Consider the following 18,220-nt stretch of genomic DNA (forward strand, 5'->3'; position numbering starts at 1 on the left):
CAGCAAAACCTTCTATCCCTCCGCACTGTCAGTATCTCTATTGCTCTAAACCAGGGCTTCGCAACTGGGCCAATTTTGCTACCCTCCCCCCACCCCCAGCCAACTGACAATGTCTGCATACCTTTCTGCTTCTCAGGATTAGACAGGGAGGTGCTCCAGCCAGAGTGGGTGAGGCCAGGAATGCTATTCAACACCCCACTATGCCCAGGAGAGTCCCCCACAAAGAATAATCCAGGCCAGAATGTCAAGAGTGAAGACGGAAACCCAGCTCTATAACCTTCCTCGGCTCTCCAGGTAAATCCCATCTCCTCTCCAGAAGGCAGATCCCACATTGCTCTGGCCCCTGGCCATCTCCAGCCCTTATCCCACCATGCCCTGCCTCATGCCCCATCTGGAAAGGCAGTAATGCAGAGTCAAGGGTTTAAGTACCTGGGTTCACTTCCTGGCTCTGCACCTACTGGCTGTTGATTTTGGCCACATCACTTAACCTCTCTGTGCCTTAATTTCCCCTTCTTTCATGTAATAATGCCAGTACCTAGGATTAAAATGCTTAAGGGAGAGCCTAGCATGTAGTAAAAATGTATACAGGTGAGTTAGTTTGTTATTATTCATAGTTTGGGTCACACTTCTGGGCTTTGCTATTTGCCGAAAGGCCCTTTTTTCTAAAAATTACTTTCTCATAATTATTCTCCTTCAAAGGCAAAGCCCTGAGTCCCTCGCTGTGGCCCAGCCCTAATCCCACTGTGCTGGGTGTGTCTGTGATCAGCTCTGGAGTCTGTTAAAATGGGAGTGTTTGGTCACCAAGTGCCTTAATACTGGGAGGTGCTGCTCAGGTGAGGGTCAGATGTAGGTGGCCTCCCAGGAGAACTGGTGTCTGGTCCCCATGGTGTGTGGGAGGTGTGTATTGGGAGCAGGTCCAGCTTCAAGGACAGGTAACTCATCCACTCAAACAGGACCCTGTCCTCTCCAAGGAAGGACCCTGCCCTTGGTTTAATGCTCTGTTATCACCATCTCGAAATTCCTAATCATTTTTTAACAAGAGGCTATACATCTTCATTTTTCCCTAGGCCCCCAAAATTCTGTAGTCCATCCCAATCGGGGACTCTCATATGATTTGTGGGGTCTGTGTATTCCAGAACCTGACTGGAATATTGAAGAACTTTCCAAAAGTTTGCTCCTTTTCTTTTACAGCATCAGGACTGGAGAGGCCTTGCATTTTTGCAACTGATCTTTGGCCCCATCGGATCCGGTCATCATTTAGTAGGTTGACATTTTGCTCATCATGCTTTTTTCTTCCTAGTTGAGAGCGAGAACGCAGTCCCCCCACTACCACAAATTATGCAGTTTCCCACATTTGGGGAAATTGCAGGGGTCAGCACATCTGGAGTGCAATGGATAAGCCTTGCCTTGGATAAACCACCTTCGTGATCATGGTATCTCCCGGCCAGGTAAGTATCATAATCATACACTTTTATTAAATTTAGTTGGGTAACACTGGTTAATAACATTACATAAACTTTAGGTGTACAACATTATAATGCAACATTTGTATATTCCTTTGTGTGCTCACCACCCAAAGTCTAGGTTTCTTCCATCACCATGAATTTTTTTGCATTAATTTTTAATTTAATTTTTTTTCACACTTCTGTGTGGTTTTTTTGTGTTTTTTCTTTATTGATTTGAGAGAGAAAGGAAAGGAGAGGAGAGAGAGATAGAAACATCAATGAGAGAGAACATCAACTGGCCACCTCCTGCATGTCCCCACTGGGGATCAGGCCCACAACCTGGACATGTGCCCTGACTGGGAATCAAACCGGTGACATCCTGGTGCATGGGTCGACGCTCAACCACTGAGCCACACCGGTCGGGCTAATTTTTAATTTAAAAACTATTGCATTAAAATATTATTTATTTGAAGGTGGGATTTTTTGGTGGGAGAAGACTTTACATTTTGCTTAATCATTTCACCCTCATCCTAGCCCCTCATCTGCCCTGGAAAAGTGACTGGGTCCTAACTTTCAATTTTATAGATGGGAAAACCCAGAGCTCAAAAAAGTTATTCATCTGTAGAGGGCAAGCTGCATAGTTGATGATGATGATATAAGAATTAAAAGACTGTGTATTTAACACTTGCCAGGGCAGTAACATGCATTATTTCAACAGCTTTCTCTGATCTCTATATGGCAGGGAGAGACACTCTATCAAAGCTGAGTCAGTTCCTCTGCCCACAGCCATCATGGCTCCCACTTTCTTCAGAGTAAAATCTCAAGTCCTTCCTGTGGCCCACAAGGCCCTGCACCATCTATCTGTCACCAGCTACAGAATTTGTAGGACCCAGTGCAAAATGAGGCTTCTTGTTAAAAAATAATTAGAACTTACCAGACCGCAACAGCAAATCATGAACCCAAGCACAGGCCCTTCTAGGAGAAGGGCCCTTGTTCTAATGCTGGAAGCCGCTAGCCCTGCCTCCTTGCCCTCACTTCCTCCCAGGCTCTGTTGAGCCCAAAAAACGGGGCTGCCTGTGGGCCTTTGCACTTGCTGTTACTGCCTCCTTGAATAAGCCACCATATTCCATACCCTTATTGGCTCCCTCTGTCACCTTCAGGTCCTTTTGCAGGCAAGGAGGCCCTGACTTTCTCTTTAAAATTGTACCTTCCTGGCCCTCCCCACTGGTTTATTTTCTCCATAGCTGTTACTAACATCTGATCTGTCAGGATGGGTTCCACTATTTATCTGTCTCAAGTCATCCCCACCACGGTTGGGACTTTGTACACCCCCACACCCACGTCCTGGAGCAGGGCCTGGCATACAGTAGGCGCTCAATACATGTGTGTTGCAGGTATAATCCCTGCCTTTCCACAGAAGAGGATAAGGAGGTTCAGAGAGAACAGCCAGGGAGCCAAGGTTACAGAGCACGTCCCTGGCATGAGTCCAGGTCTCCCCATGACAGCGCTGGCAGTTTAGCTGGGGGCCGCCGGGCCCCTTTTTTTGACAGGGAAACCGAGGCCCAGGTGGCTACTAGGGCCGAGGCAGAGCAGAGCCCAAGGTCACCGAGCCGGCGGCCCGCGAGAGGCGGGCTGGGTGGGGATCCGCAGGCCTCCCCGGGCGCGCGCCCCCCCCTCGGCGGCGCGCACGGGGCCCGGGCGGCAGCAGCAGGTGGAGTCGGAGCCTCCGCGCAGCCGAGGCCGCGGCCACTGCCGACGTCGCCGCCATTAGACAATAGGAGCGGCGGCCCGGCGTGCGAGGAGGCGGGCGGCGGGAGGGGCGCCGGGCGCGCAGGAAGCGGGGCCCGGGGCGCGCCGGGGCCGGGCGCACGGGGAGGGGGTGCAGGAAGCGGTCGAGGCCGGGCGCGGGACGCAGCGGCGGCGGCCCCGGGAGCTGCCGATCGGCGCCGGGACAAAGGCGCGGCCGCCCGGCGCCCCAAGGCGCCGGAGCCGGGGCGCACAGCCGGGGCGCAGCCCGCGCCCCCCGCAGCGACTGACATGATGTTTCCACAAAGCAGGCATTCGGTAAGCGGGGCCCGCGGCCCGGCGCCCTCCCCCCCAGGTTCGGGCCCTGCGCACCCCCCAGCTCCCGGCTGGGCCATCCCCCCCACCCCGCTCCCGGCCCTGCGGGCCCCCAGGTCCTTGCTTGTCTTCCCCTCTCCAGGTCCGGGCCCTGCGCCCCGCAGTTCCCCGCCCGGCCCTCCCCCACCAGCTCGGTGCTCGGCGCCTCCCCCCAACTCCAGGGCCCGATCCCCTCCAGCTCCCGGCCCAGCGCTACTCCACCCCCCTCCCCCAGCTCCCCAGACTTTTCCCCCACTGTAGCTCCTTGCCCCTCTCCCAGCTTCCGGGACCGGGGTTCCCCCAGCTCCCAGGAGGGGTTTTCTCTCTCTTCTCGCCTGGACCCCACCCCAGTCCCTGAACCCTGCGGCCCGCCCCCCACCGAGCCAAGCAGGGCCGGGGTGGCCTTGGCCTCGGGAGCCCCGGGAGCCCCACCAGACAGCTCTAACGCCTAGACTGCCTTCGGGGCCTGGGAGCGGGAGGAGATTCGAGGCGCACCCCTCCCGGAAGAGTGCGGCCTGGAGGAAGGGTGCTGGGAATCTGGGGTGCCCCCAGTTAAATTTCAGGCGCTGAAAGAGGCCCCTCACCCAATGGGACTTTGCGGGGAGGCCTCGCCACCCCCATACTTGGGGAGAGGGATTCCCTAGGACGCGTTCTACCCCCCCCCCAGGCAGTTGAACGCTCGGGTGTGCGCCCCCATTCCAGGCGCTTTGGAGCGGCGGTAGGGGGCGCACCCTGCCAACCCCCTCCCAGCCAAGGGCGGGCTTTGAAATGCACCTCCACAGGCGGGGGGTGGCGAGGGACCGATCGACTCCGGGCGCACCCACCCCGTCGGCTTCCCCGGGGGAGGCGGGGGCAGGAAGCGAGGGCTGGGCCGCGCCAGGGGCAGTAAACAGGGGCGGGGGAAGTGGGGCTGCGCGGGGGGGCGTGCAGCTGCTTTGGCCGCTGCCTCGGGGCGCCCCAGAAGGAAGTGAGCGGCCGCCCCGCCAGCTTGGCCCTGACCCGGGCGGTCCCCTCCCCACAGGGCTCGTCGCACCTACCCCAGCAACTCAAATTCACCACCTCGGACTCCTGCGACCGCATCAAAGACGAGTTTCAGCTGCTTCAGGCTCAGTACCACAGGTGAGCAGGGGGCGCAGGTCCCTGCCCAGCGCAGATGGCAAGAAGGAAGCCTGAAGTGGAGGTGGTGGGCCTCGCTGTATACAAACACTTGGAAAAATGTAGGTGTAGAGTGTCCTGTTGTATGGAATCGCTGTCCTAGGCACTTACCAATATTAAATGCACTTATATTAAGAGCAGCCCATTTTACAGGTAAGAAAACGGAGGCACAAAATTAAATCATTTGCCCAGTCTCAGCTGTATGGCTTCAGAACCCTGCTCCCCACCTCACCCCACCCCAGTCCCCACTGGATTTAAAACCTTGCAACAACTGGAGTTGGGGGTGGACCCCCACCTCCCAAAAGAAAAAATAATGAAAAAATTTTGCAGCTTGTTATCCCTGCCCAGTTCTGGGGAAAGGATTCCTGGCATCCAACAGATTGTTTCATTCTCCTTCCAGAATTTAATCCTCTAACATTTGCCATGTGCTGGGATCTAAGGGGAAGAAACTATTATCTGCATCTTACCCTTGAGAAACCAGGCCCAGAGAGCTTAGGGATATCTAGGGGAAGGAAGCACAGCAAGGAAGTGGCAGAACTGAGATTTACACCCAATTTCTGGGTTGAAGAATGCAAATTCTCAGTGGCTTTGTTATAGAGAAGAGCTTTGCCTGGGAATCAGAAGGTGATCCCTGGCCACTGATTTCATCTAGGTCTTGCGCCCTCTCAAGACCTCAGTTTTGTTGTTTTTTTTGGTACATGCCCCTAGTGGGAACCCAACCCGGGACTCTCTGGTCTGCAGGCCGACGCTCCAACTGCTGAGCCAAACTGGCCAGGGCAAGACCTCAGTTTACATGCACAAAAGGATCCTGGGTTTTCTGCAAGAAGAAAGGGGGGAATTACTGACATATATTCTTTTTTTCTTTTTTTTATTAACAAACATCCAACCTCTTGGGGTATGTCCCATGCTCCCAAAGTGTTAAATATTGAATATACATCCTTTTATTTAATCTCTCTTGTTTTATTATGCCCATATCAAAGAGAAGAAAACTGAGGCATGATGGTTGAAGGGCAGGTCTAGTACCTTTGTTCTGGTCTTATGATGTGGAGAGTTTAGGGGCTTTGTCTACCAGGCCTGGCCTTTCTGAGTCCCTGCTGGGGGTCCTCCCCCCCTGTCTGGCCCATACCCACCTCACAGTGAGCACTAGGACTGCCAGTCCCTGAAACCAAGAGTCACAGTGCTACTACAGTGCTGTGTCCTGGGCTTCCCATTATACAATGAGGGGGTCTTACCATGTTGGCACACAGGATCTGCAAGGTCCTCGAGAAGGGCCAGAAATCCAGAATTTGGATAAAATTGCCTGTGGGTTTTTTGTTGTTGTTTTTTGTTTGTTTGTTTTTATAGAGAGAGAGAGACAAAGAGAGTATCAATTTGTTCCACGTATTTGTGCATTCTTTGGTTGATTCTTATATGTACCCTGACTGGGGATTGAAACCCACAACCTTGGCATACAGGTACCGTGCTCTGATCAATTGAGCTACCAGGCCAGGGCTGCCTTTTTGTTTGTTTGTTATCCTCATCCGAGGACATTTTTCCATTTTTTGTTCAGATAGAGTAGGCGGGAGAGAGAGGAAGAGAAAGAGAGAGAGAAACATCGACGTAAAAGGGACACATCAAGTGGCTGCCACCCACACAACCCAACCAGGGCTGAGGACAAACTGCAACCCAGGTACGTGCCCTTAGCGGGAACCGAACCTGGGTCTCTCTGGACCACAGGTCGATGTTCTAACCACTGAGCAACTGGCCAGGGCTGTTTGTTTTCTAATGGTGGCAACAAATGAACTTTTTTTTTTTTTTTTCAATCTGAGAAAACAAACTCAAGGAGGGTCACAACAATGTAAGCCATGGCTCATCTCTGAACTGGGGTGTGCAGTTATGGTCAGTCTGGCAGAGTGAAACACTGGGTTCCTGGGATGACCATGAGATCAACAAGCATTTATTGGATGTTTAAAGTATGCCAGACATTATTCTGAGAACATTTCTGGTTTTAATCCATTTTATTCTCATTACTCGGCCAGGGGAGGTACTTTAACAGGCACAGAGACCTAGGCCCAGAGAGGTAGAAGGGTTTGCTCAGAGTCGCACAGCATCCAAATTGTAGGGCTGAACTTTGAGCCTAGTCTGTCTGGATTGAGTCTGTACTGTCAGCCTCTCTACATGAGGCCCTGATGGGAGGCTGCTTTAAGAAATGTCTGCAGTTCCTCCTTTGGGGGGGAGAGAGTTGTCACCGTCTATTGTTACCCAACAGTGGAACTTTTACCCCCTAGTGAAATTAGGGCCATAAGAGGGGCTGGGCTCCACTGGAGATTCCTTGGTGAGTCCAACTCAGAGCCCTATCAGCCAGCCCCTGGCCCTTTCCTGGGCCCCTTTACAGTTTCTATGTGTCCCTCCCCCTTCTTGGAGAGTTGTCCCCAGTGGCTGAGAGTGTGGCTGAGAGCCAGCTTCCTGGCTGTGTGACCTTGAGCCAGTTATTCAACCTCTCTGGGCATCCATTGCATCATCTGTAAAATGAGTGATGCTCATAGTACTGACCTCATTGGATTTTGAGATAAGTAAAAGGTTGTTTGAATCCCTGGCTGACCCACAGTTAGGGCGTTTGCTCTGACTTGTTATGTTTATTATCATCGTTGTTTTCTTCACCACCAGATCTGCAAGGCTGGTTTCCTAATCCCCATTTTACAGTTAGGGAACTTGAGGCACCCCCCCATCCCATTCTCACAAAGGAGTTCATGTTTGTCCCCTGTCAAAGTTTGGGGCTCAGCTGAGCTCCCACCCCCTCTCCCCATGTTCTTTTTCAGCCTGAAGCTCGAATGTGACAAGCTGGCCAGTGAGAAGTCGGAGATGCAGCGTCATTATGTGATGGTGAGCTGGCTGAGGTCCAATGGGTGGGGATGGGGGGGACCCCAGACCGTCCTCCACCAGCAGCAGCTGCTGCCCAAAAACCCTGGCCACCTCCTCTGGGAAGTGTAAGGACTCAGGGTCCACCTTGCTGCCCTGGCTGCTGGCCCAGGTAGTGGTGGAGTTGCCAAACCACCGGGTTGCAGCCTGGGCCTGCCAGGTCTCCTGGCTGTCCTTGGCAGCCAGCAGAGGAGGCAGTGGTTGTGGAAGCCAGGAACTGACGTGGGGGAGCAGCCGGATCCCCGCCCCCACCATCCAGGCATCCCAGTACTTAACCCCTCCTCTCCCAAGCTTTGGGAAGAGGACCCTGGGCTTTCCCCCTCTGCTCCCCAGGAGGCTGACACCCTTTGAGGTTGGTGGGAGGGAGGGGGTAACAAAGCATTCTTTGGGCTGACATTTGAGACCCTGCCCATCCACACTGCCAGAATCACTTGCTGTTTCATACCCACCAGGTGGCGAGTTCTGCATCAAAAACCCTTGATTTGGCCCAGCCTCTAGCCCAGCTCTCCCAGGCTGTTGGGGAGGCAGAGCCAGGCACTGAAGCTCCCAGCTCCAGAGGGAGGGGGCTGGGCAGAGAGGGACCCAGCAGGGATTGGGGGACTCCAGAGGGGAGCCACTGCCTGAGGAAGGCTGCTTGGAGAATGGGGAGCATTACCCCTGGGGTCTTGAAGAATGTGTAGGAGCTTGTGGGTTTGGGGATGGGATGAGGGAGGGGGGACAGTGACCAAGCAAAGGCCTAGGAACCACTTGGCTTTGGTGGGGGTGGCAATGATAGGAAGCCATGAGAGGTTTTAGAACAGGGGAGGGGGCAGGGTTAGATCTGGGGCGTGGGGAGGGGGACTGCTGGCTCCAGAGCCAAACCCAGCAGGCTTTGTTTATCTTCCATTATTTATACCCAGGAAGGCAAACTTCCCTGCAGTCTGGGGCCACCCGCAGACAAGACACATAAAGATAAAAGATTAGGAGCCCTGGAATGTGTGTGTGTTGGGGGAGGTGGGGCTGGATAATTATTTCAGAAACTAGGGAGCCAGGCTGGGGCTAAGGCCCTAGAACTCCCCCACTCTATAAACAGCCCCACCAGGCACCTGGGCCCATTCCTGTTGTGGGTGTCTCCCCCTTCTATCTCCCTCCCACCTGCCTCTCTCCATCACTCCCTGCTCCAGACCCTTTTCTGCCTCCCCTTTGTTTCTCTCTCTCACCCCATCTCTTTGTCTTGACCCACCCCATCCTTCACTGGCTCCCATTTCTTTCTCTTTGTCTCCCCTCATGCAGTACTACGAGATGTCCTATGGCTTGAACATTGAGATGCACAAGCAGGTACGCCCTCTCACTCTGTCCATGGCACCCCCCAGGCAGGTAGGAGCTCGCCCCTTGGCTGAACACCAAGTCTGCCTTCATGATCTGATCTTGTTCCCTCCCAAGCACCCCATACTTTCTCAGGTCTCCCTGGGAGGTTGTTCTGCCTGAGGAGGAGGGGAAGAGGCTTTCCCTAGATCTGCCACCCCCACCCCATTGTCTCCCCTTTGTGACAGTGGCAGGAGGGTGACATGTACACACACTCCCACAGTTGGTGAGACCCTAGGATTGCGTCTCACCCTCTGGCCTTGCTTTAGCCACCTTTGCCCTGAAGAGGCCATTATCAAGGATGTCACAGAATAATGATGCCACTGCCCCCATCCTCCCATGGAGTGCTCACTACCTACTAGGCGCTGGGTATCATCTTCCCAGGACCACCCAGACCCTGAGTGGCCCAGTCTGGATCTGGGACTGGATCCTGTACAATTATCTGCAGGGCTGAGCGCCAGCCTCAGATCCTGCCTTTGCCACTAATTGGAGGGCTGTGGGCCCTGTGTGTCGATCCCACCCTGGGCTGAGCTGATCCCTCTTAGACAGAACCCCAGGCCTCGGGCTGGTCTGCACCTGTGCCTGCAAGGGGACTGGGGACTGAAGAGTCTGTGTGTTTGTTCTAGGCTGAAATTGTCAAGAGGCTGAACGGGATCTGTGCCCAGGTCCTTCCCTACCTTTCCCAAGAGGTAAGCAATGCCCCCGGGGGCTTCAGAGAGCAGGAGGTAGATGGCCCATGAACTTGCTCCCAGCCCTCCCTACTGTAGTCATCTGGGGCAGCAGTGATCTGGGTGCCCCCAGGCACATGCCTCCCCTCTCTGGACCTCCCAGCTACTAGCCAGCCTGTGCAATAGAATCCCCAGGCTGGAGAACCCCAAGGGGTGCAGGGCAGTGGAAGGAAGGGCCTCACCCTGCTGTGGAATTCCTAGCCTGAGTAAGTCATTTCACTATACAAATGTCAGCTATGCTAAGGGCTGCATCAAGAATTTTTTTCTTTGTTTTGCTTCCACCTTTCACCCTACTGAGATTCACCTGCCAGGCCCTGTGGGCTGCTTCGGGCCAGAGACCAGGGGAAGGCACTCTGCACACATGAAGACATACAGAGACAGATAAACTTAGATGTAACACACACATGTACACAGACATGCACAGACACAGATATGGACACGGATACAGGTATTTAAGCAGACCAGCTACATGCAGACACAGATGGACACATGGACGCGAACACACACTTGGGAACCAGGCGTCCAGCTCTTCCTCTTCTGCTTTTTGGGTTTCTCAGACTTCGGTGTAAGGCCCACTCCACACAGGCCCTGTACCTGCACCCCACCTAACTGTAAGGCCCAGCTCCTGCTCTCTGCCAGGCTTACTGTTGATGATTCATCATTTCCTCTTTAATCCCTACCCATATCTCAGGGACCTGTGGGTGGTGTGTGTGCCTAGGGACCATTCCAGAAAGACACCATGAAAATACCAGAGGAGAGGGTTCTGGGGGCCCTGCAGACTTAGATTTGTGCTTACCTTTCAAGATGGGGTCTTCCCAGCAGCCAAGGCAGAAAGGAAGATGGCAGTATCTGATAGCAGGACAGATTGACTTTCAAGGATGGGTGGGAAGATGTGGGAGATATTCCCTGAACCTAGACTTATACCCCAGCCCTATCAGAATTCACTGGGCCTTCCCCAGCTGTGGAAGGACAGGAGCTCGGATTAGCAGATCTCACAGCTTAGTCTCTGAGGTCTTAAAGGAACAAGACTTTCCTGTGCAGTTGACCAGGTGTACACTGCAGTTTTCTTTGCACATGGCATCGGATCGGTCACCATCCAAGGTTTCTCTCCTACTCACCCAAAGGCTTTTTCCTAAGTGTCTGGCCCCAACCCCTTAGGGTCTTCTACGCATCTCCATTTATCTCCATTTTCCAGATGAAGAGACTGAGGCTTGGTGAAAAGAAGCAGCTGGAGATGGGGCTTTCTGGTGGGATAGGAAGCCATGGGAGTTGGGGGATAGCACTAACAGGCCAGATGGGAGTGGGGCTTCTCCTGGGCTCTGACACAAACCCCCTGTGTCCTCTCTCCTTCCAGCACCAGCAGCAAGTCTTGGGAGCCATCGAGAGAGCTAAGCAGGTCACAGCTCCAGAGCTGAACTCCATCATCCGAGTAAGTCTGGGGTCTGGGGTGGGCGGGAGGACAGCAGGTGGCGAGTGGGCCGGAAGTGGTTAACATTCCCCCCTCCCTCTGCCCTGCAGCAGCAGCTCCAAGCCCACCAGCTGTCCCAGCTGCAGGCTCTGGCCCTGCCCCTGACCCCACTGCCCGTGGGGCTGCAGCCACCTTCACTGCCTGCAGTCAGCGCGGGCACTGGCCTCCTCTCCCTGTCTGCGCTGGGCTCCCAGGCCCACCTCTCCAAGGAAGACAAGAATGGGCATGACGGTGACACCCACCAGGAGGATGATGGCGAGAAGTCGGATTAGCTGGTGGCCGAGATGGGGAGGGTGGGGGGACAAAGGAGACAAGATACACAGAGAGAGGAATGTTCACCACAGACAGTATAGCTCGGGATTGGCTAAACTCCGGTAGTATTTATGGTAGCTGCTGGGGCCTTAGCCCTGCTTGTGTGCCACCCCATAGCTTTGCTCTGGCTCCCAGCCTCCCCCCTCCTCCCCCCGCAGCCTGAATGGGTCAATACCTGCTTATACCACAGATAAGGCAAGCTGAGGCCTGGAGACGCAAATGGGAGGCCAGGTCAGAAAGGAGCAAAACCTCAAGAAGTCTAACACCCCCTGCACTTCCCCATATCGCACATGTGTAACTGACAGTCTGCCCGCTGGGCCCCCTCAGGGCACACCCTAGCCTCCCACCCTGGCACTGCATGCAAACACAATGCTAGCTGCCCCCTCCTGTCCTGGGCACCTGTCTCCCTCCACCTCCCACCCACTCACCTCTGCTAGTTCCAGATGCCCATGCCCACCTGGTCCTCTCTCCTCGCCCACCAAGGAACGAAAGTTCAGCTGGGATGAGCAGGGTGGGGGGTGGGTGACCCAAGATTCCCCTTCTTCCTTTCCCGAATAAAGATGAGGGTACTCGAGTTGTCTTGGTTTTTATTTTATTTTCTTTTTCTTTTTCCAGTATACTAGCTTGTCTTTTAAGAAAGGGAATATTAAAAAAAAAAAGAAAGAAAAGTGTTTAAAAAAAAAAGCAACACCCACACCTGTGTCTGTATATAGCCTTTTAGACTGTCAGCTTTTGTTGTGTTCAGTCGTTTGAACTCTGCAGAGAAGTGAAAATGCTGTATCGAGGGTGGGCTTAGCTGTGCCTTTCAAATAAAGATGTGAGAAGGTTGGTTGCTGTGTTCCTGCCTCTGTGTTGCGGGCTGCCTGTGGTTTCCCCCTTCCCAGGGAGGAGAGGACTTCTTTCATGTCTGGGTTCCCTCCTCTGTCACAGGACCAAATATTGAGAGTCCTAGATGAGTCCATTTTGTAAGTGTACTCTATCTCCAGAGCTTGATGCATAGACCAGGGAGGGTTAGCTGGACGCTACAGGTCATGCAGCCAGCCCAGTTGCTGGAGGTTTAGCAGAGCTGGTTTCTGAGCAGCAAGCTAGCGAGCCCCTAAGTGACATTCTTTTCCCTTAGAGACATAAGATACTGAGACTGCAGAATCGGTGCCCACTGTGCACATGCACACATGGACCCTTTTCCAGATCAGAGAATGCAGACCCTCCAGCTGAACCTCGACCCTCTAAGAAACAGTTGCTTCCCCACAACACCGAAGCCGGACCACCACCGGGAGAGCCAAAAGGAGATTTCCTGATGTTTGCCTGCCTGAGTGGGCATGGGGGTGGGAGGGCCGGCAGCCATCCTGACTTTGCAAGATCTTTGCAAGGGCTGTATGGCACAGAAATCCGGCCCTCAGGGACCTGGAGCACCAAGAGGAATTTTTATTTTATTTTATTAAATTGAGAGAGAAACATCGATGTGAGAGAACATTGATGGTTGCCTTCCATACATGCCCACAACCTAGGTATGTGCCCTGAACAGGAATTGAACCCGCCACACTCTGGTGTGCAGGATGATGCTCCAACCAACACCAGCCAGGGCCCCAGGGGACTCTTTTTTTTTTTTTTTAACGTTTTTATTGATTTTTTTTTTTTAAGAGAGGAAGGGAGAGAGAGACAGAAACATCGATGGGAATGAAAACACCGATCGGCTGCCTCTTGCACGTCCCCCACTGGGGATCGAGCCTGCAACCCAGGCATGTGCCCTGACCAGGAATGGAACTGGTCTCAGTCCATGGGACAATGCTCAGTCCACTGAGCCACACCAGCCAGGCTCTTTTTTTTTTAAATCCTTAGGCTCTTTTTTTTTTTAATTCTTACCCAAGGCTATTTTTCTATTGATTTTTAGATAGAGTGGAAGGCAGGGAGGGAGAGAAGTATTGATGTGAGACACATCAATCGACTGGTTGCCTCCCACGCGACCCCAATCCATGCTGGGACTGAACCAGCAACCCAGGTACGTGCCCTTGACTGGGAATCAAACCCACGACCCTTTGGTCTGTAGGCCAAACCTCTAACCGCTGAGCCAAACCGGCCAGGGCCTAGGGGACTTCTCATCTGTCTCTCTAATCCAGTGGGTTCCCATGGGCAGGACCAAGGGCACAAAGAGGGACAAAGGGATGGGTGGTGATGGCCCACTGGCTTTAGGAAAAATGTTTGGTGCTAAGGAAAGGAAGAGATTGAGAGAGGAGAGAAGACTGGGTGGTCACACCAGCCTCCTGCTAAGTCCCACCTCTCTCCACTGTAGCCAAAGCACCTCTAAAAATCACCAATGTGGCTCAGTGGTTGAGCATCGATTCATGCACCAAGAGGTCGCAGGTTCGATTCCTAATCAGGACACATGCCCAGGTTGTGGGCCAAATCTCCAGTGGCAGGCATGCAGGAGGTCGCTAATTGATGTTTCTATCTCTTCCTCTCTCTCTAAAAAAATCAATAAAAATTTTTTTTTTTTAGTTTTTATAAAAATCGCCAGTGTGATGGGGTAACTCGTTGCTTCATATTTATCCTTGTGTTGAAAACCCTAACTCACCCCTTTTGGGGAGTAAAAATTGTTACATCTATTTCAGACGGCTGTTTGTCAATGCTTCTTTTGGACCCATCCCCCGGTAGACATACCACTTGAATCTGCCAAAAAAGACAAGAGTGTTCAGAACCTAATAGTTAGTCATCATTGCCCCAAACTGGAAACTACCAGATGTTCAGTAATAGCAGAACACATATACTGTGACAGAGTTGTGTCATGGAATATTACACAGCCATGAAAAGGTGCTACTGCTACATTCAACACCATGCAGTTCTCACACATAATGCTGAAAAAAATAAGTTGGGTACAGCCCTGACAGTTTTTCTCAGTGGTTAGAGCACTGGCCCTCAGACTGAAGGGTCTCAGGTTCAATTCCCAGTCCCAACTCAGACCCTGCGGGAGGCAACCAATTCATGTGTCTCTCTCCCATCAGAAAGGAAGGGTATGCTGGGCTGAAGATAAAAAAAAAAAAGCTGGGTACAAAAGAATAAATATGGTGTGATTCCATCTATAAAAAGAACAAAACCTCCCTGGCCGGTTTGGCTCAGCAGTAGAGCGTCGGCCTGTGGTCCAGAGAGACCTGGGTTTGGTTCCCGCTAAGGGCATGTACCTCGGTTGCAGTTTGTTCCTGGCCCTGGTTGAGTTGTGCAGGTGGCAACCACTCGATGTGTCCCTTTCACGTAGATGTTTCGCTCTCTCCCTCCCCACTCTATCTGAACAAAAAATGGAAAAATCCTCCTTGGGTGAGGATAAAAAATAAAAATAAAAAAAAAAGAACAAAACCAGGCCCAAATGACTTCACTGGGTTACCCTTGGGAGAGGGTAAGGATGAAGGCGATTTCTAACAGAGCTGGTCATGTTTGGTTTAACTTTGGGACTGATTACCTGAGTTTGTTCACTTTGAGATAATTCATCGAATTGTTCACTTACAATCTGTGTGCTCTTTTGTGTGTTATATTTCACAATTTAAAAACATTACTAGCCCTGGCCCGTTTGGCTCAGTGGTTGGAGCATTAGCCTGCAGACCAAAGAGTCTCAAGTTTGATTCCAGTCAAGGGCACACATACATTGGTTGTGGTTCAGTCCCTGGCTCGGTTGGGGGTTGTGTGGGAGGCAACCAATCGATGGATGTATCTCTCTCACATCAGTCTCTCTCTCTCTCTCTCTCTCTCTCTCTCTCTCTCTCTCTCCCTCCCCCCTCTCTCTGACCCTGTTCCACTCTATCTGAAAATAAATGGAAAAATGTCTTTGGTGAAGATTTTTTTTTAAATGGCAATTTTAAAAATTACTAAAAAATAGATTATCTTTGGCCTCCATAGCCCTCAAAGTACATTCTAAGTTCTTCACCCAGGCCCACCAGACCCTGCAAACCCTGCAAGAGATCCTCTTCAGCAAGCTGCAACCAGGTTGAAACATCTTGTTCTTTCTTGCCTAGAGGCCTTTGCACATATTGTTACCTCTGCCTGGAAAAAATAGTCTCTTTTTTACCCTCCCCAGAATTCTAATCCTCCAAGATCCCAGAAGTTACTTTTCTGCAGGCCTCCTACGGACCTACCCCAAAGTAGAAGAGTGACTCCACGCACCCCCCACCCCCTTGAAAAGTGCTTATAGCAGAGTCTGGCATAATCATCCATTCAGAGACCCAACTATGAGCCCCAGGGACACAGCAGGGAACAAAACAGACACAAATCCTTGCCCTCCTGGGTGGAATAAACAAATAAGGGAAATACAAAATGTATCAGGAGGCTTGTTGATAGAGAACAAAGCAGAAAAGGGATGAGGACTGTCAGTTGCATTTTTTTCTTTTTTTGAAATTTGCACATAGAAGCAACTCTGTACATGTTAGCAAATGTACTGAGGGCAGACCTGGGTGTGTACCCGCCTCCTACCCTAAGTAGTGATTTGAGGCATGAAGTCACTTGTCTGATCGCAGTTTCCGGGAGACTGTTGAGAGACTGTTAGCAGAAAGCTTGCAAGGGCTCACTAGCTGTCAGTGATTTTATCAGTGATATTGCCGGCTGATGAAGGGCACTGTGGGGGGTGGGGGACGAGGGTCACAAACTCAGCAGTCCCCACTCTAGTGTTTTCTCCAAGGAAAGTGGGGTCCTGCTCAGCCAAGGACAGGTCTGTGACCTCGGGTCTACCTCTGGACCTCGGAGCCCCCAATCGCCCCCATCCCGCCTGCGGAGTGGATCCCCTGGGGGTTTAGAGAGGGTCCCGGAGACCGCCGAGGCAGAGGGTGGGTGTGCGATCTCGGCTGGGAAGCCGGCTGAGCGGAGGTGCCATCTCCGGAGCTTCCTCCCCGCCGCGGCCTCCCGCGCTTAACGACGCGCCGCCGGCGACCTCGGCTAATTGATCCGCTAATGGGCCCCGCGCCGCGGCCGCGCCTAATGAGGCGGGAGAAAGGGGAGGAGGGGGCGCTAGGAGAGGAGGAGGGAGGTTAGGGACTGGAGGAGAGGGAGAGGGGGAGAGAATGGAGGAGGGGGGTCAGGCAGGGATGAGGGGAGAGGAGGGAGAGAAGGGAACGGGTGGAGGGGGAGGGGAAGAGAATTGAGGAGAGGAGGGGAGTTAGGGGAAAAGGGGGGGAGAGGAGGGAGAAAGGAGGGGGAGGAGAGAAGAGAGGGGATGGAGGGGGATGGGGAAAGGAGGGAGGGAAAGGGGAATTAAAGGGAGAGAGAGTGTAGAGGGGGAGGGGCAGAGAACCTCGGGAAAGGAGCCAGGGGGAAGGGCGGTGGGGGAGCAATGCTCCCAGCTCCCTGGGCGCGAGACTTGAAGGGAGAAGAGCAGTGGGGACTGGGGTGAAGCCCTCCCTTTCTGACTACTCGGACCCCCACTCTCAGATCCCCTCACCTCTTGAAGGCTCCTCCCCTTATCTGACCTCTCCTTTCTCCCAGCCTCCTCCCCTTTTCCAAGGGTCTTACCTGCAAGCGATCTGAGTATATAAAGGGTGTGAGGGACCTAGCTATCTCTGTGCCTCGATTTTCCTGTCCATACAATGGTTCTAATGTCATCAGAGTTGGAGAATCCCACAGGTCCCAGTGGCCTGAGACTAACCCAGCCCCTGTCCCCACATACCACTCGTAGTGTGTGTGTGTGTGTGGGGGGCTGAGAGTACCCCGACCCCCAGAGCCAGGCCCACTGCCTCCTCGTTTGGCCCCTGGGGTACAACTGGGGCGGAAGGACTGCTGGACTCCCCAGCCTCGTAGAAAAACACCCTTGGAATATAAACTGGGATGTGACACATTAAAAGTTCACAGTCCAGGCCTGCCAGGTACATCTGCTGCCTGAAGTATTTATATGGCCTTCCTCCTTCCCAAGTCATCTGGGTGTTTTCAGCTTGAACATAGACTTGGAGGAGAAACAAAAAGGAGTTATACTGCAGTGACAGTGAAATTAGAGACCTCGATGATATAATCTCACTCTCTCCCCATTGTGCAGAGAGTGAAACTGAGGCCCCAGGAAAGGCAGGAAATTGTCAAAGTCACAAAACAAGGCAGGCCACAGCCAGGTCTCCTGTCCTTGACTGGCAGAGCTACCAAAAACAATCAGAAAGGGAAAGCGAGTAATCAGTATAACAAATGAACAGCTGTGATTTGCCAAACACCTGTTAGGCTCCAGCCTTGGCTAAAGGCTTCAACTGCATCTCTCAATTAATTCTTTAAAAAATTTTTTTTTCTTTATTGATTTTAGAGAGGAAGGAAGGGAGAGGGAGAGATAGAAACATCGATGAGAGAGAACATCAATTGGTCGCCTCCTGCATGCTCCCCACTGGAGATTTAGCCCACAACCTGGGCATGTGCCCTCACCGGGAATCAAACCCGTGACCTCTTGGTGCATGGGTGGACACTCAGCCACTGAGCCACACCGGCCAGGCTCTCAATTAATTCTTGAAAATACCAGTGAAAGAAGGATTATGTCACAGACAAGGAAACTGAGGTTTGAAACCCAAAGTGACTCACCCCAGGGCACACAGCCATGGAATCTGGCTTCTTATCTCATTCATTTGTTTAAAAAAAAAAAAAAAAAAGAAGAAGAAGAAGCTTCTGGACCCAGTGCAGGTGGGCAGACCTGTGTATCATTTCCCTCACCAGCACCACCACCACTACCACCTCAGGGCCTTTCCCTCTGCCTGGAACACACTGTCCTCAGAGCCACCACACTGGACTATCACTACTCCATCTCCTGCTTGCTTTATCTTCACAAC

At 52.6% G+C, this 18,220-nt stretch overlaps 1 protein-coding gene and 1 non-coding gene across 2 annotated transcripts; one reads left to right on the forward strand and one right to left on the reverse strand.

The window, feature by feature from the left end:
- Positions 1-1,297: 1,297 nt before the first annotated feature.
- LOC118616719 lies at positions 1,298-1,456 on the reverse strand. Its single transcript, XR_004956693.1, has one exon. It is a non-coding gene; the product is annotated as a U1 spliceosomal RNA (small nuclear RNA).
- Positions 1,457-3,410: 1,954 nt separating this feature from the next.
- On the forward strand, positions 3,411-12,279 carry TLE5 (TLE family member 5, transcriptional modulator). Its single transcript, XM_036282026.1, has 7 exons — positions 3,411-3,509; positions 4,567-4,664; positions 7,499-7,562; positions 8,871-8,915; positions 9,569-9,631; positions 11,025-11,099; positions 11,189-12,279. Exons 1-7 carry the CDS (start codon positions 3,483-3,485, stop codon positions 11,408-11,410), a joined length of 594 nt encoding a protein of 197 aa, XP_036137919.1. The 5' UTR covers positions 3,411-3,482; the 3' UTR covers positions 11,411-12,279.
- Positions 12,280-18,220: the final 5,941 nt, after the last annotated feature.

Source organism: Molossus molossus, unplaced genomic scaffold, assembly GCF_014108415.1.
Source record: "Molossus molossus isolate mMolMol1 unplaced genomic scaffold, mMolMol1.p scaffold_m16_p_4, whole genome shotgun sequence".
NCBI lineage: Eukaryota > Metazoa > Chordata > Mammalia > Chiroptera > Molossidae > Molossus > Molossus molossus.